Source organism: Thalassophryne amazonica, chromosome 18 (genome assembly GCF_902500255.1).
Source record: "Thalassophryne amazonica chromosome 18, fThaAma1.1, whole genome shotgun sequence".
Taxonomy (NCBI): domain Eukaryota; kingdom Metazoa; phylum Chordata; class Actinopteri; order Batrachoidiformes; family Batrachoididae; genus Thalassophryne; species Thalassophryne amazonica.
In genome coordinates, this window is record NC_047120.1 from 71,722,171 (window position 1) to 71,748,853 (window position 26,683).

At 40.4% G+C, this 26,683-nt stretch overlaps 2 protein-coding genes across 2 annotated transcripts in view; both read right to left on the reverse strand.

Moving 5' to 3' along the window:
- The window catches only part of spata20 (spermatogenesis associated 20), a 79,457-nt gene extending 61,110 nt beyond the window's left edge, over positions 1-18,347 (reverse strand). Inside the window, exons 1-7 of the mRNA XM_034194008.1 lie at positions 18,111-18,347; positions 16,896-17,024; positions 16,750-16,814; positions 9,091-9,245; positions 8,845-8,988; positions 799-1,000; positions 494-624 (exon numbers count right to left, since the gene is read on the reverse strand). Of these exons, the coding sequence (XP_034049899.1) occupies positions 494-624; positions 799-1,000; positions 8,845-8,988; positions 9,091-9,245; positions 16,750-16,814; positions 16,896-17,024; positions 18,111-18,298 (1,014 nt within the window). The 5' untranslated portion in view covers positions 18,299-18,347. The remainder of the gene's footprint in view (positions 1-493; positions 625-798; positions 1,001-8,844; positions 8,989-9,090; positions 9,246-16,749; positions 16,815-16,895; positions 17,025-18,110) is intronic.
- A 164-nt stretch (positions 18,348-18,511) lies between these two features.
- LOC117531465 (PI-PLC X domain-containing protein 1-like) lies at positions 18,512-24,779 on the reverse strand. Its single transcript, XM_034194575.1, has 7 exons — positions 24,429-24,779; positions 24,212-24,334; positions 23,967-24,091; positions 22,107-22,238; positions 21,530-21,697; positions 21,263-21,446; positions 18,512-19,708 (listed from the first exon to the last, which is right to left on the reverse strand). The coding sequence occupies exons 2-7, from the start codon at positions 24,318-24,320 to the stop codon at positions 19,482-19,484; spliced, it is 945 nt and encodes a 314-aa protein (XP_034050466.1). The 5' UTR covers positions 24,321-24,334; positions 24,429-24,779; the 3' UTR covers positions 18,512-19,481.
- Between the last annotated feature and the right edge of the window lie 1,904 nt (positions 24,780-26,683).

The following is a 26,683-nucleotide window of genomic DNA, read 5'->3' on the forward strand; positions in this document are numbered from 1 at the left end:
TTGACATGAAGCCACACCCCTAACGGCTAGTGAGCATGCTAACACAAATCGCGGACATGCAACCACATCCAAAAATCCGGATCATTCTTGGAAAACTGTCACCTCTCTTTTGATAGAAATGTGTACAATGAAAATGATATGAAATTTTTGGGTATTTTACATGTAAATACGTCGTTTTTGTCTGTCACTCACTGTGTTCTCCCCACTAATATCAGAATGCTCCTTCTATGTTTGCTGTGTTTTCAGCTGGCACACAAGAGTCCTCGCTCTGAAGATATTCTGTAAGATTCTTATTCTGGTTCCAGCATCAGCACCAGACTCTGCAGGGTCGAGTCCAATGCTGCAGGTTACCAGATCTGGTGGTTCTAAAGTTTTAAAAACTGAAAGCCGATGAAGCTTTTGTTGCTGCTTCATGACTTTGTAAACAGAAAAGTCAAATCAGTGTACAACTGTACCAAGACAGCCCTTTAGGAGCGCACAAACCCGTATTAACCTTCTCCACATGGTCATGGATGCCTCCATTCGCCATCATACGAAGTGTGTGCAAGGCCATCTGGAGAGCCTCAGCCCCATCTGAGGAGGACCGGTTCACAGACCAGTAAGACATGAGGAACATCAGATTCACTGTGGAGGTTGAGACAACAACAACAAAAAAGAAAGAGACAAACAGGCAGAGATGGGGTTAAAGAAAGGGAAAAAGACTGGAGGGGAAAAAAAGAGAATGAAGAATGTAAGTAAGTGCCAGCGGTGATGAAAGCCACAGGTGACCACGCTGGCTCCGCCTCCTCTTGTTTGTACCTGGTGTCGGGAACTTGGGAGCGTTTCTGAAGCCTCCGTACTCCTCCTCGTATGAATGGACCAACTGCTGGAAGCAGCGATTAGCGACGTCCGGGACCGGTGGAGGACGCTCTCCTGGGTTTGCAGTGACAGTCGTGCCTTTCTTCAGAGCTTCAATAATCCTCTTGCCGCTGGTTTCCAACGCAGAACGATTATTCTGCCACTGACAAACAGAGGCAGTGCGTGACACTGATAACGGTCAGGAGGAATTAAGGAAGAAACAAAAAATCATGATATCCTTGTACAGCAGAAAAGCTTTAGCGGTATTAAAAATACACAGTGACGACTAAAGCCTTTGTTTAAAGTTCATGAGTCTGATGAGCGAGTAGACTTGGTTCAAGTACTGGATGGAACAACACGAGCAAGCCTGAGACTATCACAAATAAAATCTGGTGGAATAACCCCAATAAGACCATTTCACGCTGATTCTACACACCACATTCACACAGGTTCAGGCTTCAATATTAAACATTTAGATCCACTTCTCCACATTTTTACTTGTCCTGTAGAAAAAAAGGCATTTGTCCAACTGCAGCAGGTAAAATGACGAGGCAAAGCAGAGTCAAACCACCACCAATGACATGACATGAATTTCTACAATCAGATTTGTACTTAATATTCTTTATATAAAAACACAACAACTTAATTTTGTATTCTAATCCATAATTCTCATGTTACTTGTTGTTATATGTACACAAAAATTGTGTTACATAACCTCCAACTTGTAATATCACAGAAATGTTTCTGTGTAGGCTCTCAGTTGTCCAGGTGGTTTCCATAGTAGAGAAGCTTGAATCTTCGGCTGGACTGGGTTGCTTGACGCGAGGATGTTTCGCTTCAAAATGCAGAAGCTTCCTCAGCTAAAATTCTTGCTCTGGAAGTCTGACTTCTGTCTGACTCTTGTAGAGAAGAATAAACAGAAGCCAACAAAAGCTGGAGTTTTAAACCTAACCAGACCCCTCCTACTGAGAGGCAGACTGCTATAGGCTAGTGACTAAACAATGGCTCTAATTAGCACCTATTGTGCTCTAGTTAGCACCCTCCTGACAGGGCAGCTGTCCCTCTTAATGATGGGACGGATGCCTTTCTGATGGCTCCCTTGATGACGTGAATGACTCATTACCATGAACAAAAGACATCATTAGAGGGACAGCTGTCCTGCCATTAGGAGGGTGCTAACTAGAGCACAATAGTTGCTAATTAGAGCTATTGTTTAGTCACTAGCCTATAGCAGTCTGCCTCTCAGTAGGAGGGGTCTGGTTAGGTTTAAAACTCCAGCTTTTGTTGGCTTCTGTTTTATTCTTCTCTACAAGAGTCAGACAGAAGTCAGACTTCCAGAGCAAGAATTTTAGCTGAGGAAGCTTCTGCGATTTGAAGCGAAACGTCCTCGCATCAAGCAACCCAGTCGAGTCGAAGATTCAAGCTTCTCAACTAATATCACAGAAAGTGTGCTATACATCATCTGACCAGTAGATGTCATTACTTTCTATCAAGGCTGCAATGTCAGAAAAGCAAGCAAGGTGATGTAACTCTCTGTTAATGATATGAAGAAAATAAATCATTTGACCACTTTATGAATCACAAATTTTCACTTGTCCAATCTGGACAAAGTAACAGAGCACCCCTGCTGTGCTAACAGCTTTTCCTCTTGTCCCTGACAATTGGACAGGTGGTAATACTGAACCTTTCATTGGCATCTTTAGAATAAACACCAAACGTGGACCCATTAGCCTGATGCTAGCTTGGCTGTCGGGCATGGATTCTGAACATTTAAGTTTGACCATAAATTTTTGCTTGACATTGGATATGGACTCTGTTGCTGTGTAACTGAGAAATTTGGAGCAAAGTACAATTTTTTGAAAACGTTCTTTTCTAGAAAGGGGATGTTAACAGTTTGCCACCATTGGGCTTCCGTAGTTGGTTAAACTAGAGGACTGAAGCAGCACAGCAGCTTTACTTTGTTTCGACAGTGTTTTGGAAATATATGTCTCCCGTCAGCGCAGTTCCACCGGCGCGGCTTTACCAAGGCCCGAGGCGTCAGCGCACATCCACCGGCGCGGCTCCACCTGAAGCCTGATGCGTCAGCGCACATCCACCAGCGCGGCTCCACCTGAAGCCCGAGGCGCCAGCGCACATCCACCGGCGCGGCTCCACCTGAAGCCCGAGGCGTCAGCGCACATCCACCGGCGCGGCTTTACCGAGGCCCGAGGCGCCAGCATGGAGTTATCTGACCATGGGTCCGAAGAAGGCACTGACGGCGGAGGAGGGAGACGATATCAAAAAGTCCCTGGACTTTTTGTCTGAGGAAATCTCTGTTGTTAAAATGCAGCAGAAATCCATTATGGAGCTGGTGGAAGAAGTGAAGGCTCTCCGGATCCAGAATGCCGAGAAAGACCGGCGTCTGGTGTACCTGGAGAACCGTGTTGCGGAGTTGGAACAGTACACAAGGATGAACGACGTTATTATTACAGGAATTCATATTAAACTTCGATCCTACGCACGGGCGGTGTCAGAAGACAGCGGAGGGGAGGCCAGTGAGCAGGAGGCCAGCTCAGTAGAACAATAGGTGGCTGACTTCCTGCAATCTAAAGGTATTCAAATGGACTGTAATAACATTGAGCGTGCCACCCCCTGCCCAGGAGAGAGGATGGAGACAAGCGAGCAGTTATAATGAGGTTTGTCAACAGAAAACATAAAATGGCATTGTTAAAACAGGGACGGAAACTCAAAGGAACAAACGTATTCATCAATGAACATCTGACCAAAAGAAACGCAGACATCGCCAGGAAAGCTCGTTTCTTAAAAAAGCAGGGAAAAATTCAACACACATGGACATCCAACTGCAAAACATTTATCAAATTGAATGGAACACCAGAACAAGCGAAGGTTATGGTAATCAGGAACATCGAGGATCTGGACAAATATGACCAATAAGGTATGACGACACAAACACATCACAACACCATGACACAGACCAGAGGAACCTATTCATCTACATCTGGAGACAAGAAGGATATAACTCAAAGGATTGCTGATCATGGAAAAGTAGAACTGAGAACATTTAAATACACAGACCACAATGTACTGGACTTGGAGCACGATATAGACCCGGACAATAATTTCTTCTCAAATATCAATGACAGTTGTTGCTATTATACAGATGAACAGTTTAATCGGATCATTAAAACGGATAACAAATTATCAATAATCCATTTCAACAGCAGAAGTCTATATGCAAACTTTAACAACATTAAAGAATATTTAAGTCAATTTAAAAAAATATTTAACATAATTGCTATATCAGAAACATGGATCAATGAAGATAAAGGAATGGATTTTGAACTGGATGGATATGAATTTAATTGTGTAAACAGAAAGAATAAGAGTGGAGGAGAAGTGGCTGTGTATGTGGATAAGAACATGGATTATAAAATAGTAGACAATATGACAACTGTAATTGATAACTTATTAGAATGTATAACTATTGAAATATGTGAAGAAAAAAGCAAAAATGTATTAGTCAGCTGTATATATAGAGCACCAGGTTCTAGTATTGAAACATTCACTGACTGTATGGGAAAAATGTTCTCAAAAACTAATCAAAAACTGTGTTCATTTGTGGTGACTTAAATATTGATCTGCTCAATCCAAATAAGCATAAAATAACAGATGAATTTATCAGTATAATGTACAGTATGAGTTTATATCCAAAAATCACCAGGCCAAGCAGAATTACATCCCATAGTGCTACCTTAATTGATAATATATTCAGCAATGATATTGAGAATAATACTGTGAGTGGATTATTAATCAATGACATTAGTGATCATCTACCAGTTTTCAGCCAGAGGAGAAAATAAAATACAGGCGAGTGCGGACAGAGGAAAACATGAACACACTAAAGAAGGATTTACAGGAGCAAAACTGGGAAAAGGTATACAGTGAAAGTGATGTTGATAGTGCATATGAAACTTTTTTACAAATATTTACATCATTATATGATAAAAATTGTCCAATTAAACAAGACTACAGAAAACAAAAAATCCAAGCTCGACCATGGATGACGAAAGGGTTACGAAATGCATGTAATAAGAAAAATACACTGTATAGAGAATTCATAAAACTAAAGACTAAAGAGGCAGAAAATAGATATAAGAAATACAAAAATAGATTAACTAATATTATAGGGTATGTAGGAAGGAATATTATAGTAACATATTATATAATAACAAAAACAATATTAAAGGAATATGGGATATATTAAATAGCATTATCAAAAATGGTAATAAAAAACAGTTACCCTCAGTATTTCATTGATAATAATGTCAAGAAGGAAAATAAGGATGAGGTAGTCAACGGTTTTAATAATTTTTTTGTAAATATTGGACCAAGCTTGGCAGAAAAAATTCCCAATTCCCAACCTGAGGATTGGGATAATAATCTCATAGAAAGAAATCCCTGTTCAATGTTCCTCACAGCAGTGGATGGAAAAGAAATTATAGACATTGTGAATAATTGTAAATATAAAACATCTACCGATTTAAATGAAATTGATATGGTGGTGGTAAAACGGGTCATTGAATGGATTGTAGAACCATTAACATACATCTAACTTATTTCAAACCGGTAAATTTCCCAATCAAATGAAAATAGCTAAGGTTGTGCCGCTGTATAAGACTGGGGATAGACACCACTTCACAAATTATAGACCTGTTTCTTTGCTTCCACAATTTTCCAAATGATTAGAAAAGTTATTCAATAATAGATTAGACAAATTCATAAATAAACATAAATTACTTACTGACAGTCAATATGGATTCAGAGCACATAGTTCAACATCACTTGCATTAATAGAATCAGTTGAGGAGATTACAAACGCCATAGACCACAAATTACATTCAGTTGGAATATTTATAGACCTTAAAAGGGCTTTTGATACAATCAATCATGACATATTAATCAGTAAACTTGAACAGTATGGGATTAGGGGGTTGGTGTTGCACTGGGTGAGAAGCTACTTAAGTAACAGAAAACAGTTTGTGAAATTGGGGGAATATACATCATCATGCTTGGACAATGCTTGTGGCGTCCCACAGGGGTCAGTATTGGGTCCAAAACTGTTTCTAATTTATATAAATGATATTGTCAATGTTTCCAAAATATTAAAATTAGTATTATTTGCAGATGACACAAGCATTTTTTGTTCAGGGGGGGATTTGCAGGAGTTACTGAGGAGGATCAGTATAGAAATGGGAAAATTGAAAATATGGTTTGACAGAAACAAATTATCATTAAACTTAAGTAAAACAAAATACATGTTATTTGGCTATTGTAATACAGACATACAGGTTCAGTTACAAGTCGAGGGGGTAGATATTGAAAGGGTACATGAAAATAAGTTTCTGGGGGTGATAATAGATGATAAGATAAACTGGAAGACTCATATAAAACATATACAAAGTAAACTGTCAAGAAGCATTTCAGTTCTAAACAAAGCGAAACATATTCTGGACCACAACTCACTCCGCATTCTTTACTGCTCACTGGTTTTGCCATATTTACAGTACTGTGCAGAGGTATGGGGTAATACTTATAAAGGTACAACACAATCACTATCAGTAATGCAGAAAAGAGCTATAAGAACTATTCATAATACTGGCTATAGAGAGCATACAAATCCACTATTTTTACAATCCAAATTCTTAAAATTCACAGACTTGGTTCATTTTCAAACAGTACAAATCGTGTATAAAGCAATAAACAATTTACTTCCAGCAAATATTAAAAATATGTTTTTTTACCAGATCAGGGGATTGCAGTCTGAGGGGGAAATTTAATTTAAAGCATCAGTGGGCACGAACAACATTAAAAGGTTTCTGTATTTCTGTCTGTGGGGTGAGGATGTGGAACAGATTGGGAGTGGGGCTCAAGCAATGTCCAAGCATGAACCAGTTCAAACAGCGGTACAAAAATATGTTTTTTTCTAGGTATAGGGAGGAGGAAGGGTAATGAGGGTTAGGGTGTTTTTGTTTTTTGCTTCGGCTTGTAAATATATAGTATTTTGTATGTAAGTAGGTATGTGTAGGTGTATATTTATGTTTGTGTATATATATGTGTGTATGTATGTTGATATATATATATATATGTATATATATATATATATTGATATCGGTTTAGGTGTGTAGGAATCTATGTGTATATGTGGCAAAGGGTATTACTGGTTGTGGGGAAGAAGGGGTAGAGATAAATAAGCTGATGCTTCACCCTACCCCTTTTCGGACATGTTGGGTACACAGTAGGAACTTTTTTTGTTGTTGTCTTTACTGATCTATCTTGTAATTGTTGTTGTATCAAATGTTCGAAATAAACAGTTTTCATTCATTCATTCATTCAACCCAAACTACACTCCAATCACATATTACTTACGCAGCTGTTCCTGTTAATGTGTTACAAGAAATAAAGACTTGATATTTTAAGGGTATGCCCATTCGATTTTTGACAAAATTGACCAAATTTACTTCATGTTGAAATCTTTTGTTTGTACTTTTGTTTCTGTGGTATGTAGCAAAATTACAGGTAGTTTTATTGATGATACTTATATTGTACAGCAAGTACTGTAGCCTGGGCACCCAATTTTATAGACATGGGTTCAAATCTCACTCCCACTAACTGTCAGTGTCCTTGGAGAATACAGTTAATCTACATTGCCTCAGTACACCCAGCTGTATGTGGGTACCGGCTCTAGTAACCTGAGTGGGACTAGCGTTCTGTCCATGGAGCTGTAGATTCTTATCCACTTCATGCTATGGAATCAGGAAATAAGCAGCGGGACCAATGTGTCTCAGGGCCTAAGCAGGACTTAGTGTATTTTCTGGCATATAAGTAGCACCTGTTAAAAAAATGCCTCTTGAAGAGGAAAAGTCTATATATAGGTTGCACTGGAGTATAAGTCGCACTTGAGTATAAACTGCAAGACCTCCAAAACGATAAAAAAAAAGACAACTTATACTCCAGAAAATAAGGTACAACTTTCTTTCTATAATTTGAGTATTTAACAGCAAGTTTGCTCTGTGACATTTTACAGATGACATAAAGGGGGAAGCACAGACAACGTTCAAAGTTAATGCTAGATTTCTTGTGTCTGGAACATATAACTCAAAAAAAAAAAATACACCTTGTAAGGCGATGATAAAACTAAGTTTTCTCACTTGCTCATTTCACCAAATCAGGTACAAATGCTGTAAATCTAAGTTATTAGGGTTGATAACTGACACAGCACACCTGTGTGAGAGTTGTCTAAGCCCTGTCAAGCAGATATCCAATAAAACGCTGATGTGAAATATATCCTGACTTTTTTTTTCATAATAATATTTTATTTGCTTTTAACATAATAAAACAGACAAACATTAACAACACCACTGAGCAGACCAAATGTAAACCAAAACAAAAATGTATAATTATAAGTTATACAATAGGTTACACTGGGATGTAGGGAATACATGTCCTGATTTTATCTGGAGTTATTCCCAACAGGATCTCTGGTGGCCTCTGTTTATTTTATTTATTTTTTTGTCTCTATCACTGTCCGTTAGATATCTCACTGTCTGTGAGATATCCCATAATCCCTTGTTCGCCAGAGAGGTGCTGCAATCAAAACATGGAAAAACCACATGACGAGTATTGCAAATGAACATTATACGACTAAAATGTAATTTTTTATGCCTTTTTACAAGAGACTGCTGCATGAGACCCTGAAAACTTGCTAAAGCAATATTCCAAATATTCCGCGTCTGCGACCTTTCACCTGCGAACTGAATTTCAGACGTTTATATATATAAAGCACTTTGAACTGATGCTGATGCAGATGAAAAAGCACTAAATAAATACAATCCTTTTATTTTAATCCTAAAAAATTAAAAACAATTGCAGCTTCAAGTGTCCTTGTTGTTGTTCCCCCTTTCTGCTACCCAATGTTCCCAACTTTACCATATTAAAAAGTCATGGTACCTGCTCTATGATTCGGCTGAGAACAGTCTTAAACCCAGGCCTTCTTCCATAGTCTGTGGGAGGGAAGTAGGTTCCTCCAATAAAAGGTCGAAGGTCAGGAGTCAACCACACACTCATGGGCCACCCTCCACTTCCACTTGTTGCCTGAAGATAACCAAAAACTATGACAAATTAATATAACAGACATGTTCCAACATAAGTCGGTGAGAAAAGGTTCTGCCTAAAGCTAAGTGCATACTCACACACCTGTACAAAGGTCATGTAGACCTTGTCTACATCAGGTCTCTCTTCCCGGTCTACTTTGATGCACACAAAGTTGTCACTGAGGAGTTTGCCAATTTCCACATCCTCGAAAGACTCCCTCTCCATAACATGGCACCAATGGCAGGTGGAGTAGCCCACTAATTTTGTCATGGAGAGAGTTTATAAAAAATGAACTGAGCAGGCCCAATGTCGTCAAAGGTTCAAGAGATCAGAGAGATATTTACCTGTCAAATGTGTTCTAATGGGTTATTTCAACAAATCCTTAAAGAAAGAATCTGCTCAAAAAATGTGTACATTTAATTTTGACTTTAGACGTCCACAGTGTGTCGATAGACATACGAGGTCTATTAGAAAAGTATCCGACCTTATTATTTTTTTCAAAAACCATATGGATTTGAATCACGTGTGATTACATCAGACATGCTTGAACCCTCGTGGGCATGCAAAAGTTTTTTCACGCCAGTCGGTTACGTCATTCGCCTGTGGGCAGTCTTTGAGTGAGGAGTCGCCCACCCTCTCGTCGATTTTTTCATTGTTTAGGAATGGCTCAGAGACTGCTGCTTTGTTTGATCAAAATTTTTTCAAAGCTGTAAGGCACAACTGAGTGGACACCATTCGATAAATTCAGCTGGTTTTCGGTAAAAATTTTAATGGCTGATGAGAGATTTTGGTCTGGTAGTGTCGCTTTAAGGACGGCCCACGGTGCCTGACGGCGATCTGCGCTTCGAGGCGGCAGCGTCTCGCCGTTTCAAGTTGAAAACTTCCACATTTCAGGCTCTGTTGACCCAGGAAGTCGTCAGAGAACAGAGAACTTTCAGAAGAAGTCGGAATGAGGAGTTTATTCGGACATTCCATTGTTAACGGACATATTGTAATGAAAGAACATGCGGGCAGAGTCTCATGTCAGGTCGGACCCGACCGCGGGGGGTCGCGACAGGAAAAACACCTCCGTTGGAAACCTTAACAGACAAGTTGGAACATGCCCAAGCTGTTAAACAATTTCTCAGTTACTCACTTGTTGAAAGCCATCAAAAGCCGCCTGAATTTTACAAATGGTTTTCAACACGGAGGTGTTTTTCCTGTCGCGGCGTACACAGATTTGCCGAGTCGTCACGGAAACGGCGAATTTGCGCGCACATCTTTCATTAAAAAATGTCCTTAAACAGTGGAATGTCCGCATAAACTCCTCATGCCGGGCTCTTCTGAATCTTCTCTGTTCTCTCACAACGTCTTGGGTGAATTAAGCCTTAAATTAGGATGTTTTCAGGTCAAAACAGGCCGACGACGGACCCTGAAAGCGCTGCGCGATGTCCTGCTCTGTGGGAAGTCCTTACACCGACAGAAACACCCCATAATCTCTCATCAGCCGTTAAACTGTTCACCGAAAACCAGCTTAATTTCTCGAATAGTATCCACTCGAATATTCCTCACAGGTCCAGAAAAAATTTTGATAAAGCAACGCGCGCCGTCTGGAGCAGCGTGTGAAACAAAGGAATTCAGCCGAGAGGGCTGGACCACATCTCACTCAAGGCCTGCCCACAGGGAAATTACGTCACCGACACGCGTGAAAAAAACTCATGCATGCCCACGAGGGTTTAAGCGTGATTGGTGGAATCGCACGTCATTCAAATCCATATAGTTAAAAAAATAAAAGGGTCGGTTTATTGTCTAATAGACCTCGTACATACGTTTCCTGTGCCTGGATGACTTCTTCTATAAGGAGTTCCTGTCACTGATGACAATTTTTGTCAACGGGTTACAAACTGATGAGAAAGGAAAAAAAAAAAAAAAAAACTCTGGCTTGCTGATTTTCACAGATCTGGCAACTTGCTTCTGACGGCTTGTTTGTTGCTATGACGCCACTCTGAACTTCACACGGTTGTATATGCTTCTTTTATTTCTGTTTAGCACTCTTCTGGTTATTAATTGTATCTACTCTGAATGTTATTTAACAACAGTCCTGTTGTGAATCACTAGCAGTTAGCATTCGCTAGCGGTTAGCATTCGCTAGCTAGGTCGACCCCTCCCCTCTCCGTTGTTACTTTTATAGCTGTTTCTTTTCTACCCGTTTAATAATTCTGTTCGTTTTTCAGTTGCACAGCTGTGAATTTTAAGTAATTATTTTACTCCTGTGTAAAATCTTAGGAGCGGCTTGCATTTTCGCTAGCGGCTAGCTTGCGTTAGCTATTTCGGATCCCCATCATTTTTTCATTTCATTTTTTTACACTCCTGTTAGTTAACTGTTTAGTGTATTTTATAGCTTCTGCTTTTTTACCTGTTTAATACTTCTGTTAGTTTTTCAGTGTAACTGCTGTGAATTTTAATACATTTATTTGCGTCTGTGTGAGCCTTAGGAGTGGTTAGCTTATCTATTATTGGTTAGCTCGTGTTTGCTTGGCTACATTCTTGAATTTCTTAGTGCACAAAGTACACTACTAATTCTACTTTACACCCTCCGTAAATCCTGCGTGATGTTGGAAGATAGGGTGGCTCTCTTAGAGAGCCGTGTCCGTAAGTTAGAGCAGCTTCTTAGCTCAGTGGAGTTAGATGTTACGGGCACTCCAGATGAGGTTAGTGTTGGGCCGGCTAGCGAGCCCATTAGCATCAGCTTAGAAACGCCGGCTGTGGAGGACGGCTTTCGGACTGTGGCTAGGCGGAGCAAGCCCTGTAGGGCTTGGTGCCCGGTTGTGGCACCCCGATCACACTCGCCAGTGCGAACTGTGAATCGGTTCTCCCCCTTGGATTCGCCAGATGTGAATTCTCTGAGCCCACAAGTGACTTCCACTCCTGTCTCCAGGCCGAAACACCAGACTTTAGTGATAGGGGATTCTATCACCCGCAAAGTCAGGTTACAGAAGCCGGCTGATGTTAAATGTATTCCTGGGGCCAGAGCTCCCGACATTGCATCTCATCTTAGGGTGCCGACGCTGCAGAAGGGAAGACAGACATACATAACATGACATGAGATATAGTCACATAGTTATTCACATTGGCACCAATGATATCAGGATGAAGCACTCAGAGGTCACAAAAATGGACATAGAGAGGACTTGTGACCTTGCCAGAAAGATGTGTCGGCATCGATTAATAGTCTCTGGTCCCCTCCCCTCCCGGGGTACTGATGAGGCATTTAGCAGGCTGACATAGTTAAATAGGTGGCTGGCGCAGTTTTGTAGACAGCAAGGTTTTAGCTTTATTGGTAACTGGCCTTGGCTATGGGGCCGCCGTGGCTTGCTGATGCCGGAGGGCCTCCACCCTACTGGGGAAGGCGACGCCATCTTGTCTGCGAACATAGATAGAGCTCAACAGGGAGGGTAACATTAGGAATCTACAACAGACCACGGAGCAGGTGATTAGAGACCCTGCAAGGCTTATGACAAATGTGGGTGTGGAATCCATTAGCTTAGCAGGGAATTTAGTGCAAAAAATCCACTGTGGTGATAGTGCAGTTTATTTGCCAGGGAGGGAATTTCAACAAGTTGAGACTGTGGCCTGCGTCTGTAGTCGTGTCCATAAAAATCATACAGGGATATGCTTTCCAAACTTAATACCCATTACTATATTGGATGACGTTGAAACTGAGGATGGCCCAGTGGTTGTTCCAGCAATAGCAAATATTTTGTGTCTGCTACCTATAACGCGCGTGGAATGTCTTAAACCTAAACCTACTTCTAGGCATCTTATATATGCTACTCTGGAACCACCCCTAAACCAAAACAGTTCAACTGTCAACCCCACTGAGGTCCTTAGACTGGGTCTCAACATAAGATCACTGTCCTCAAAATCATTGTTGATCAATGATATAATTTTTGATCACTTAGATTATGATTGGGCTATGTGAAACCTGGCTTAAAACTACAGCTGTCCTCCCCTTAAATGAGGCCTGCCCACCAGCATATACATTTAGTCACGTCCCTCATGATGCAAAGCAAGGCGGGGGTGTTGCTCTTATTTATAAATCTAGGTTTAGCTTATTAGCTGTTGGGGGTTACAAATATCACTCGTTTGAGCATATGATTCTCTGCTCAGGATATTACACACTGCCAGGGTCAGAAGAATAAAAATAAGTCGTATTACTTTGTCACTGTATATAGGCCTCCTGGCCCATATTCTGAATTCTTAGATGAATTTGGTGCGTTCATCTCTAACTTGTCAACTAGTGTAGATAACATTCTGATCATTGGTGACTTTAACATTCATATAAATAAGCCTTTTGATCCCCTCTGCAAATCATTTATGGAAATTGTGGATGCATTAGGATTTCGGCAATGCATTCGGGATTCGACGCACATTAGTGGAAATATCCTGGATCTGGTTCTCGCACGTGGTATTGCTGTCAGGAATACTGACATCATGCCTCTTACATCAGTGGTGTCTGATCACTCACTCATTAAGTTTACAGTTTCGCTGCCGTGTTTAGTGGAACAACAACCTTATATATCATTACAGCGATGCATCAACTCCTCAACTAAGACTGAACTCGAAGCTAGACTGCCTGATGTCTTAGCTTCACATTTGGCAAATGCCCAGTCAGTAGACAGACTTGTGGATAGTTTAAACTCAGTGCTCAAAACTACACTCGACATGATTGCACCACCTGTGTTAAAACCGCACTCCCCCCAAATCACAGTCACCTTGGTTCAATGATTATCTGCGTGACCTCAAGCATAACGCTAGAGGTCTACAACAGAAATGGTGTCGTTCAAAATTAGAAGTATTTCACCTTGCATGGCATGATGCTAGCTTAGACTATAAGCATGCATTTTTGGCTACAAAGCGGACTTACTACTCTGATTTGATCAACAAAAACAAGCATAACTCAAAGTTCTTGTTCGACACGGTGGCAACACTTATTCATGGACAACCACCTGTAGTTCGCTGTCCTTTTACAGCACAAGATTTCCTGGATTACTTTGAGAAGAAAATAGAAGACATCAGGTTAAACATATCCCAGCATGCCTTAATCCAGCCACTACACCCTGCTATTGAGGTGGGCGCCACTACTGAGGTATTACCTAGATTTACAGAATTTGATAGTATCTCACTAGGCATGCTGAAAAAACTCGTAATGTCAACAAAAAGCACAACCTGTTTATGTGATCCTATACCAACAAAACTGTTTAAGGACCTGTGGCCCAATCTTGGGCCGACTGTGCTGGAAATTATTAATCTTTCTTTTACTTCTGGATCTGTTCCTAAATGTTTAAAATCTGCAGTGATTAAACCATTACTTAAGAAACCTAATCTTGACCCTAGTGTATTGACAAACTATCGGCCGATATCAAACCTATCAATTTTCTCTAAAATTCTGGATAAAGTGGTGTCACGGCAGCTCGTAGACTATCTTACTGAGAATAATCTCTTTGAGCCACTGCAGTCTGCTTTTAGAAAATATCATTCCACAGAGACGGCTCTCACTAAAGTGGTGAATGATCTTCTGCTTACAATGGATTCGGACACCACTATGGTTCTGTTGCTGTTAGATCTCAGTGCTGAATTTGATACAGTGGATCATCATATTCTACTTGATAGGCTGGAAAATTATTTTGGGATTACTGGGAGTGCCCTTGCATGGCTGACGTCATACTTGACCAGTCGTTCTCACTGTGTTTTGTACAGTAACACTACCTCTAACCTTAGGGACATGAAATTTGGGGTTCCACAGGGGTGTGTCTTAGGCCCCCTGCTTTTCTCCCTTTATATAGCACCACTTGGGCACATATTGCGGCGTTTTGGGATTAACTTTCACTGCTATGCAGATGATACTCAGTTATACATGCCGATAACTGCTGGTAATCTCGTTCACATAAAATCCTTAGAAGATTGCCTTGCAGCAGTGAGAAGTTGGATGTCTGGAAACTTCCTACATTTAAACTCTGATAAGACGGAAATGATGGTTCTTGGTCCAGTGAGACATCGGCATCAATGTGACCAGTTAACGCTCAGCCTCGGCTCGTGTGTCATACATCACACGGACAAAGTGAGGAACCTTGGGGTAATTTTTGATCCTTCGTTGTCCTTTGGCCTCCACATTAGAAATATTACTAGGACTGCTTTCTTCCACCTGTGAAATATAGCGAAGATTTGTCCCATCCTGTCTATGGCTGATGCCGAGACCCTGATCCATGCATTTATCTCTTCTAGATTGGACTACTGCAATGTTCTATTTTCTGGTTTACCGCAGTCTAGCATTAGGGGTCTCCAATTGGTTCAAAATCCTGCAGCCAGACTTTTGACACAAAGCAGAAACTTTGACCACATTACACCCATTTTGGCATCCCCTCACTGGCTTCCTGTCCCAGTGAGATCATTTTAAGGTTCTGCTACTAACCTATAAAATTATTCATGGACTGGCACCTCCCTACCTCACTGACCTAATTAAACCTTACGTACCGACCCAGGCTTTACGTTCTCAGGGTGCAGGACTACTTTGTGTCCCTAAGGTGAATAAGAAGTCTGCGGATCACAGAGCTTTCTCTTATCGTGCCCCTGTTCTGTGGAATGATCTCCCTGTATCAATAAAACAGTCAGATTCTGTGGAGACTTTCAAGTCCAGAATTAAGGCGCACTTATTATCCCTTTCATATGGCTAACATACTGGTACAGTTTTGTTTTACGCTTTTTACTCTTTTAATTCATTTATTAGTAATTGGAGCGGGCCGCGGCCTCAACTTTACCTAAATTCTGGGTCTTTTAGTGAAGTTTAGGGCTAGTGGCTGGCGATCACCTTAGTATTTCTTTGTTTTCTTGTTGTTTAATGCTGGCAAATTATACAATATGTTTTGTCTTTCTGATGCCTGATTCTGTTTTTTCTCTCTGTTTAAGGTGCAGCTCCATCCAGAGATGGGAGTTGTGTTCATGTTGGCGATCCTCCTGTCCTGTGCGCCAATAGCATTTCTTGTATATTCATCCGTCAATTGTTCTGTGAATTGTTCTGTAATTTATGTCTGTATCATGGCCCAAGCAGAGGATCACCCCTTTGAGTCTGGTCTGCTTGAGGTTTCTTCCTCAGAGGGAGTTTTTCCTTACCACTGTTGCTCTGGGGGTTGGTAAGGTTAGACCTTACCTGTGTGAAGCGCTTTGAAGCAACTCTGTTGTGATTTGGCGCTATATAAATGAAAATAAATTGAAATTGATGCACTTTGTCTCACCGTCGTTTTGAATGAAAACAATCTATCCAGATCAATAAATGCACACTGAATAACACCCACAATTTGGTTTACTTTGGTGACCTTCAAAGCAACATGCTCTCCAAAGTTTCATTCTTCATCTGTAAGGACACCACGGTCATTCCAGATAAAATCAACAAGGGGCTCCCAGTTCATGGTCTCAGTTTTGCTTCTTGAAAAAAAAAAAAATTAAAAATTGCCACCATTTCCAAACTTAAATGTTATTTTTATTTAATTTTTTTTAGAAGATTTCCTTAATTCCTGTGACAACCACCCAAGAAGTTTTTTTTATTTTATAATGACAGAAAAGCCCTTGAAGACGTTAGAATTCTGATTCTGACTTGCATAAATAAAACTAAACTGTGAATTCGTTAACTTTAACCTGAAATGTGATTTTACAAAAAAAAAAAAAAAAAATCATGGCAATAAAATTCATGTTAACAGCAGCAGGTGAGGAAAATAAGGCTGTTACCTGATAAAAAGATGGGTTTGTCCTCAGTTTGTGCTTTGTCAAACGCTTCCTGTCCCCATGGATACCTAAGACAGAGATAAGCTCAGTAAGTCGTGGACACGCCACTGTCAGCTGTGAGGACGTGTCCATCTGAGGGTTGAACTCACCAGTCCACGGGATTGTGTGCATGCTGGAGCAGGTACGGTGACTTTTCGTTGGCTAACCTGTTGGTGTGTCTGTGAGTGGTGGATGACGACCTTTCACCTCCTGATGCCATATTCAAACAAACTGCACAACTGGACACAGAGACATAAGTGCAGCTCAGAACGGTTTGGCCACATCAGGAAAGGTCGGATAAACTCATGCAGTTTTAGGACTTCAGTCACGCTGCCAAACGCCTCGGTTAGTGCGCCGTTTGAGGAGGCCTGGTGCAGGCAAAGAATACCTGTGATTTTAAGAGCTGGACGATTCACCCACAGGCTGCTTCAAGGTGGGCACCAGCCTGGCCAAGGCCAAGGAGTGCGACTGAGCTCCCGAGGGGAATAAAATAAATACTCCTTGGGTTTTGCCTGCCGGTATACTGCTCACAAGAACTTGGTGCAGAACTCACTCAGGTGTAAGGGCTGTTTGCATAGATCATGTAAGTCAACCACGTCCTAAAGTTCCACTCAGTTCCCAGGACGAACTGTTTCATGGCACTCTCACATTCACAACGAAAACCATTTCAACCAAATACAATTTATCCAAATCACATGTATTTGTATCGAGTTCGGTGATGTTTTCATTGACCAAAACGGCCACCAGAGGGCGATCGGATAAAGTCCGTGGCAACCCATGGCTGAGCAGTCACACCGAACTTCATTCAGAAAGAAAACGTTTCTTAGTTAATAATTAAACATTCGAACATTATACGTAAGGCTGAACAAAGTCTATAAACTATTACTACATACCTCAATATTCGGCCAAATCTAGTGGAGGTTGTCGATTTATATTTTAACCTGTTAACTCACGCGGGTTTGACAATGGATTTTCACAACTGTTACAGAATTTCGAAACTGCTTAAAAGAATCTGTTTGAACCCGTCACTGCACCGAATTAAAATATTAGTAATTTATATCTGATCAAAACATTTATCTCAGCACAAATGTGTTATAAGAAGCAGCGTCGTTAATGTATTCAATTGACTGATTTTGTAATGGAGTTCGCTTCGCTGATTTTCTTTTTTATAACACCAGAAGCGAGTTTAAAGTCTTTCAGGCAAATATAAAGCCAACAGTACAAAACATTCGTCGGTTGTCTGCTCGTTGCGAAACTTAAAAAACGGTGTGTAACACGATAACGTTAGGATGCGATAGCTAGCGTTAGCTCGCCGTTAGCTTTACCTGAAGCAGGCCGCCGGCCGCAGGTGAAGCAGCGCCGCTCCGCCGCTCACAGTCTGACCACGTTCTTCTTTCAAACACCTAATATTCCACCGTGAACCGGCCGCTCCCAGAAAACCAGAAATTAATATGCGTATGGACTGCACAGGGATATTTCTGGACGCTGACCTCCACCATGCGAACTTCAACATCCTAAACCAGCCCTGAAGTGAGCTGGAGCGACTTTCTTTACACAAATTACATCAGTGCAATACCGCAGGTTGACATCAGATGGCGCCGTTTGCTAAAGTCCCCTCAGGACTCGTACAGGAAAAATTTAGGCGGGTGAGTGAGTGAGTGAGTGAGTGAGTGAGTGAGTGAGTGTTCCCAACCAGGTAGTCTCAGCAAATGAAAGAAAGAAAAAATAAAATCATCATATCCTTTATTTAACCAGGTCTTGTTGAGAATAAAATCTATTTTTCAAGAGTTAGAACAATTTAAAAAAAAAAAGACAGGTAGCACCAAACACGATACAAGAATAAAACACAAATATTCAATTAGTATACAATAAAATCCAAAATTAGAGTTGAGATTTAAAAACATTTGTTTTGACCAATAGTGTCGTTTTCTCGATTTTTAAAAAACTGATTTAAAGATCATATCTCATTCCAATCAACACTATCTTAAAAAAATTATATCAGATTGTGAATCATTACTTCTGTTAACCCCTGGTTCTTTGGGTCTGTCCTGAATCAAAGAGACACTGTTATTACAAAAGGACAATTTATGTAATTATTTATTTAAAAATTAAAAATCAAAATCAAATCAATCAACCCTAGACTTTGAGCCTTCAAACTCAAGGCTTTGACCTTTCAGCAGCATTATCATTATCTGATCACACATATTTGCAAAATGCATTATATATATTTAGGACTGAACTTGCACATTTCAAAGCTGCCAACATGCTAACAGGCTAAAAGCTATCACAGAGTGACTGAGCTGGGTAGCTAGGCTAAACATAGACATGATAATGATTGTATCCAAACACATAACTCAGATGAAGGTCACATAACAGCAAAATAACAGCTTGATAACATGATTTAAGTATTATTTCATGTTAAATCCCGCTATTACTGAGCACCGTAAAAGGTTAGCAAGAGTGTTGAAAGGTATTAGGGCTGCTCAGAATAATGAATCAGTCGTTTTCCTCATAATACAGCAACTTATTTAGACAGAATCACAAAAAGGCTTGTTGAATTAGATCAGTTGCATTGTTCTAATAAAAAGACATTATTTGTGTGAACGAAAGCTGAATGTTGAATCATAACACAGTATGATTGAACAAATAAACTTGTGGTCTTTGCTGCGTTGGCGTGAACGTTCCCACCACGTGTCCTAATGTTTGCCATAATTGAGGTTGATGACAGTTGGGACAAAGTTATTCCAGGTCACCAAATCCGACGCGATGATGTTCATTGGCACGTGACTTGTTTTCACCCAGCTGATGAGTTTGGGCAGACTCTTCTGTATGACGGTAGTAAAAGAGCCACAGATTCTAAGGATGTACTTGAGAATACCTGCATCACTTGGCAGCGTCAGATTCAAGCCACATACATAGAAACCTGGAAATAAGGAAGCAATGTAATTACACAGTAATGACTCAAAACTGTTGTAAAATACTGATGACATTCACATGTATCCCTGCTAAATGTTTTCTGGGAAACACCAGATTTTGGGATGTGGCACGTAGTGTTTATACCAAACATTATGTTGGTGTGACACATTTGACTGCTAACAGGCCGTATTAAAGAAGCGTCTAACTGTAGTTAGCATTAGCATGTGCATTCAGGCACTACCTGTTAGCTTCAACATTAGCCTCAACATATGCTTGATGCTAAAGAGAATACGTGTCGGGCCCACAAACCGTGTGATGTCACCCATATTTTTAAGCTCAAATACGGTGACTCTGCTTGTCACCATGTTGGCAGTGCCCGACTCCGTCTAACTCCTGACCAACCCACAAATGGGTAAAGAAGTGGAGCCTGAGCAAGGCAAGTTGCCAAGCTGGCTAAGGCTAACAGGCATGGTCACCTCAAGTCGAGTGATTGTTGAATGCATATTTTTGGTAGACTGGGCAGTAGGTCTTATAATTGGCAGTGTGGCTGCAATTATTAAAAATAACGCAATTCTAAAATACCCTCAGCCGTATGAGCATTAAAGAAGTAAACATAATGTGGCCTCTTGACTACTTAAAAAAAGCTCAGCATTAGCCATCTTTGAACTTGTCCAAGGTCTGTGTTCCAAGAATGTTCCCTGTGAATTTGAAAACCCTGGTAGTAACAGGACTGGACTTGTGCTGAGGACAGACAGACAGACGGACAGATGGATGTTGGGACGCAAAGTCTTTGCAATACATGATAGCCATATTTTGTCCTTGGGTAAAAACAATGACCAGGATATTACCTTGATCACTACGGTGCTACCATTGTAGTTAACGTCACCAAGGTATTGATACCTGCTAATTAGTGCCAACAATGCTAGCATACAAATGAAATAAAACTAAAAAATTACTCAACAGAAATACTGGAGCACAGACTTCTTAGGCAGCCTTTTAGCAAGCCATGTTAGCTCAGATATTTATTATAATAAAGTCCTCAGGAAGGACAAACAATCAAGTCCACAGCAGCCACTAGTGGGGCCCTCGACCCACCACATTAGGTGGCACTGACAGTGACACACCCTTAATTAGTCACAATTTTATGATGTAAAATTGCATGAACAAATGAGTTACATAAAAATTCACCCTCTGTACCGTTATCATCGACGGGGAAACCAGCCATAGAGACCAAAAACAGATTTATTTCTCCTGTAAAATTGGATATTTTGACATGAGCTTCTATGGGGATTGTCTCATGTTTCCGACCAGACCTCATGTCTCTTGAGCCTGCACCACAAGTCTGGACCTTCCTGGTAAACTTGCAAAGTCTCATCTGAAGAGTTCTCAATATAGTATAGTATTCAAAATCAATAAACTGATGTACATGTCAAATGTTTGGTGTCCAAACTGTATCTGTGCCATTGCTTTACAAGTTTGGCTCCGCGTCCAGTACATTTTTACTCTGGTTTAATAAATAACTTACAGGAGCCACAGAAATACTGAAGGATTGTAAACGTACCTTTATTGGGCTTCTGTTTGTCCAGATTGTGCTGGAGGGTTTTCTCAATTTCTGTTGATTTCATGGTGTTGCCATAGAAATAAATGATTTTGCTCCATAATTCAGGGTGTTGATTTGGCTGATAATCATATGACACAATGACATTTTTCTTATTTTCCCAACAGTACTTCAAGGTTGGGATCTCCTGAAGAGACAAAGGGAAAAGTTTAATTCTGGAGGACTTAATTTGGGTAATATGATGCATTCATTGTGCGATTTGTACTTTACATGATTATGGATGAGTTTTGTTCCAAACAAGGCTTTGATGAAGTTGGTTAAGTGAAAGTGAAGATGGTCCTTGTGTTCTTTGTCAAAGCCTTTGAAGTGGGATAAAGACAGGATGAGGATCTCTTTGGGGTTCCTGTCCGCCCACTCATTGATGACCCTGAGAATAGTCTGATCACAGTCGCAGAATGCTGATTATTTCTGTCGTTTTAACATCAATTAATTCATAAAGCAGAATATTCCACCGTAAATTTCCCGTATATATTAGTATTGGTCCCAAAGTTGAGCTTAGCCTGTGATCTTAACTTTTAAGTCATTTTCCTAAAAAATCTGACCGCTTTGTTCTTGACTGACCCTGGTTAGCTCCACCAAGTTTGATCCAAATTGGAACAAAACTGTTCAAGATATTTGCTTCACACTTGAACCGACAGTTACACAGACTCGGATCTTATGACTGGTTTAAACGACATGTTCATCAAGAGTTTTGACTCACAGCCTCTAAGAACCAGCATGGACATGCTGTGAAATCTAGCCTATTCATAGATTGTGAAAGGACACAGGACAACATTTTCATCCTCACCTCTACATCAGAGTGTGTGTACAAGCCATGATAGAAGTAAAACCTGGGGTTGTTCTTGTCCCGTGGCTTGTGAGCGATCCTCAGGTCAAAGTAACGCACTCCTGCATCCAGCTGCTGCTTGATGGTTTTCTCCTGTATTCACCACAAACAAGCCTCATTTTGTGTAACATTCACAAATTCACACAAAACTGAACATAGAGAAAGACAGGCTGCCAAGGAGGCAGCGCCACCACCAGTCAGTAGGTCAGCGCAAGAACCAACTCCACCCATTTGTTTGCCTGTTTACTCCTGTACTATTTTATTTGAAGTTTTATTTTGTTTCTTTTTATGATTTTTAAAGAAAAGAAAGACAAACTGCAGCAGCATGACCAGGAGCTCCTGTGACCACGATGTTGGTTTGTAATGCATGAGTGCAAACACGGCAGCACGCACCAAAACTGCAGTAATCATGAGTAGAAGTTTTATCCTGTTTAATAGCGAATGTGTGCACGCTGAAGCTTCTGCTGTTTGTTGGGATTCTTCAGTTTGTGCCAAATCAACATGTAGTTCCACCTCAGGCCTGCTGTGGCGCCCCTGAGTGCAAACAAAGGAGCAGTCTTACTGTCATTATTATCAGACACTTGACTTTTGTCAGGATACAAGTTACATGACCTCCCAAACTAGTAACAGTATTCTGCAGAAAGTACAGTATTCTGAATCTCTTGCAGAGATATTCAGTATCCAACTCCAACTGGCGGTATCGTTCTCACCCATGTTTATTTGTTTGTTTGTCTGTTTTTTACAACCTGGAACCCACATATTTATTTATTTATTTATTTTTTATTTTACAGAGGATTCATATCCTGGTGGGCAAGAACTAATTCAGTTTTCAAGGTCAAAGGTCAACATCAGGAAAAATCTTGGAAAATTGGGAAAATCCCTATTCTTTAACATTTGAACGAATGTTCAAAAATTCACAACTGTCAAAAAAGATCAAATGTATTTCATATTTAATAGCCTTATGTAGGATGGTATCCTTTACTGACTCTCAAACTTTGATCCGGATCTGATCCAGATTACAGATTTTGTGGCCATTTAAATTTAACACTGAAAACCCCACTTAATGAATATTTTACATTATATCTTAATCAAACATGCCCTAATCACTCTCATATTTGAAAGTGAGGTGCAGACTGACACTATCACCTGACAAAGTTTGATCCGGATCTGATCCGGACTGTTGATTTTGTTGACATTTGAATGTAACATTGAAAAGCCTATTTGATGTACATTTTGCATTCTATCTCAATCAAAGGTCCCTCAATCACTCTCATTTGTGATGAGGTGCACCTGGCACTCTCAATAAATAATAAGTTTGATCTGCATCTGATCCATATTGCGGATTTAGTGGATATTTGATTTTAACATTGAAAAGCCGTTTTGATCTATATGTTGTATTCTAATTTAGCTTATTTAAAGACATTTCGAACAGGACTTTGACCTTGAAATTTTTATCCAGTGTAAAAATTTGTGGAATTGGAAACTGGCGTTGGCGGAGGTTTTGGCGGTGATCTAGTTTTTGTTTGTTCTTGAGTAGAGATTTGTCAGGCTGATACACCGATGTAACTCACTGAATGTTGTTCTTTTACTGCGCAGAGCACCGGTGAGTGGACAACTGTCAAGTCAAGGAAAGAAATTATATACCTCTCAAATGCATTGGTATTAAGTCCAATTAATCTATTTTCATAATATTTTTGAGATCCATTTGTGTCCTGCTTCGTTGTTGACTGAGACATCAGTTTAAATGGTTGGCGAGCCGTGGCGACACACTCGCGATGCTTACGCCCGCTGTCTTTCTCTGTGACTCTGACCCACTCTTACCTGAGTGATCGCCCATCTGCGCACTATCTTTCGCACACAAGGAATGCCACTGAGCTTTATCAGCTGATCCGGCTCGACTATGGAAGAGTTCACGTCTAAGTCATAACTCATTGAATCGTGGCTGCCTGGGAATTAAACACAGAGACAGATGAACTTCACAGCACTGTTCGTGTGTCGTGACTCGTGACAGACATGTTATCACAAAGGAAGGCGGTGATAACGTGCACACAGTTTCTCTGCTTTACCTGGAATGGCCAGATTCCACAGCGGAATGTTCTGGCAGTCAGGCGGGAGCTTCGACATCCAGGCACAGTTATTTGTTTCTTCTTTTCTTTTACTTTTTCCCCAAGGCATGGCTGCACCAAATACTGTGTCAAAAGGTCATTTTGTCAAAATTGGAATAAATAAATAAATAAATAAATAACCTGGAGACAAATATGAAAAGGTCTGAAGAACGTTCACCTCAATTCGAGTGATTTCCAACCTCCAGTGTCAAAGTCAGCAAGTGCAGACGACAGCGCGGCGTAAACTCTTCATACGGCATCCAAGTGAATAAATGGAACTGCTGAACAGGTTCTTCTCAGCAGGAAGCCCTGCAGGAAGTGCAGCCACAGAACCGGTTTGGAGCAGAATGAACAAATAATAATGAAAAGCCTGTAAAATTCCTTGAGGTAAAACTTCCTCAAGCTGTCATCATTCTTCAAAGTAAACAGATCAAAACTCATTGCCCGTTTCTGAGAGATCAGGTCTGAGTCGTTTAGCAAGCTGAAAGTTCAGCATTCCACTGCGTGCAGAATAATTACCAAGTTTTATTCCTGAGGACTAACTTTATTGCTGCACAAACACAGTGCCCTGAGTCACTCCAAACACTAATACACCTCAAACCTCCACCTTTAACAAAGGAGAGTTTAGTCTTTCTCAGGGGAACACATGTCTGCACAACCACGAAAGGGCGACTACTGCACAGACAAAATAATGACCTCATAAATGATTTATAAAATATACAAAACAGAAAAACATGAAAGATTCAAATTTATATGACAGAGTAATGTGCTTCTTGTAAGTCAAACATTCACCACAGATTCTACGTAATTAGTGTGAACAGTGGTGGAATTACTGTATGTATCATGATATGTATCACAGAAATAGTATCAGTGATGTGCTCACTCAGGAGTGTTGGTAAGTTTAGACCTTACCCATGTGGAGTGCCTTCCAATTTTGGCACAATATAAATAAAATGAACTGAAATGAAATATACACTGTATGATGGAGCTAGTATTGTGATATGTACGGTGCATCCAGAAAGTATTCACAGCACTGCGCTTTCCCCCATTTTTGATGTTACAGCCTTATTCCATAATGGATGAAATTATTTATTTCAAAATTCTACACACAGTACCCCATAATGACAATGTGAAAAAGTTCTTTTTTTAGATTTTTGCAAATTTATTAAAGATAAAAAGCTAAAAAACATAACATACACATAAGTATTCACAGTCTTTGCCATGAAGCTCAACATTGAGCTCAGGTGCCTCCTGTTTCCACTGATCATTCTTGAGATATTTCTACAGCTTAACTGGAGTCCATCTGGGGTAAATTCAGTTGATTGGACATGATTTGGAAAGACACAGACCTGTATACATATAAGGTCCCACAGTTGACAGTCAGCGCACAAACCAAGCATGAAGTCAAAGGAATTGTCTGTAGACCTCTGAGACAGGATTGTCTGGAGGCACAAATCTGGAGAAGGGAACAGAAGCATTTCTACTGCTTTGAAGGTCCCATTGAGCACAGTGGCCTCCATCATCTGTAAATGGAAGAAGTTCAGATCCACCGGGACTCTTCCTAGAGCTGGACGCCTGTCTAAACTGAATGATCATGGGAGAAGGACCTTAGTCAGGAAGGTGACCAAGAACCTGATGGTCACTCTGTCAGAGCTCCAGCATTCCTCTGTGGAGAGAGGAGAACCTTCCAGAAGGACAATCATCTCTGCAGCAATCCACCAATCAGGCCTATATGGTAGAGTGTCCAGACGGAAGCCACTCCTTAGTAAAAGGCACATGGCAGCCCACCTGGAGTTTGACAAAAGGCCCCTGAAGGACTTGCAGACCAGGAGAAACAAAATTGTCTGGTCTGATGAGACAATGATTGAACTCTTTGGCATCATGTTTGGAGGAAACCAGGCACCATCCCTACAGTGAAGCATGGTGGTGGCAGCATCATGCTGTGGGGATGTTTTTCAGCAGCAGGAACTGGGAGACTAGTCAGGATTGAGGGAAAAATTAATGTTTTTTTTAAAAGGATGCATTACCTCTTACAGTGGTTTTTTTTACGATGATGCCATGTTGATGTTATATAATACAGCTTCTTTAAATGTTGTACATCTATGAACATACATCCTTTAGTATCGTGAGGTGACATATTTTGACTTTTGGCAGTAATTTTCAGTCTCCTGGGTGTCATTCTTGTTTCACATTATGTGTATTTTTGTTTAGAATTTGTTTGGTTTGGTTTATTAATCACACTGTTTTAGTGGTCAAAAATTCATAATTCACAAACAAAATAAAAACTTTTTCTTCCTTATTTAGTCACATGAGTGAGAGCAGAAACTATTAAAAAATACACATTTCAATTATAAACATTATTATATATAAACATTATAAACATTTCAATTTATAAAATGAGATTTTGGCTGAGTGATTCGTGCCGGAAGGGAT

Bases quoted from the DNA above. Each gene is read 5' to 3' on its own strand.
- LOC117531465 (XM_034194575.1), bottom strand. From the start codon at position 24,320: ATGCCTTGGGGAAAAAGTAAAAGAAAAGAAGAAACAAATAACTGTGCC. The intron at 22,239-23,966 runs GTAAGAGTGGGT...TGGTGAATACAG, and splicing joins GCAGATGGGCGATCACTCAG to GAGAAAACCATCAAGCAGCA. The intron at 19,709-21,262 runs GTACGTTTACAA...CCTTATTTCCAG, and splicing joins CAAACAGAAGCCCAATAAAG to GTTTCTATGTATGTGGCTTG.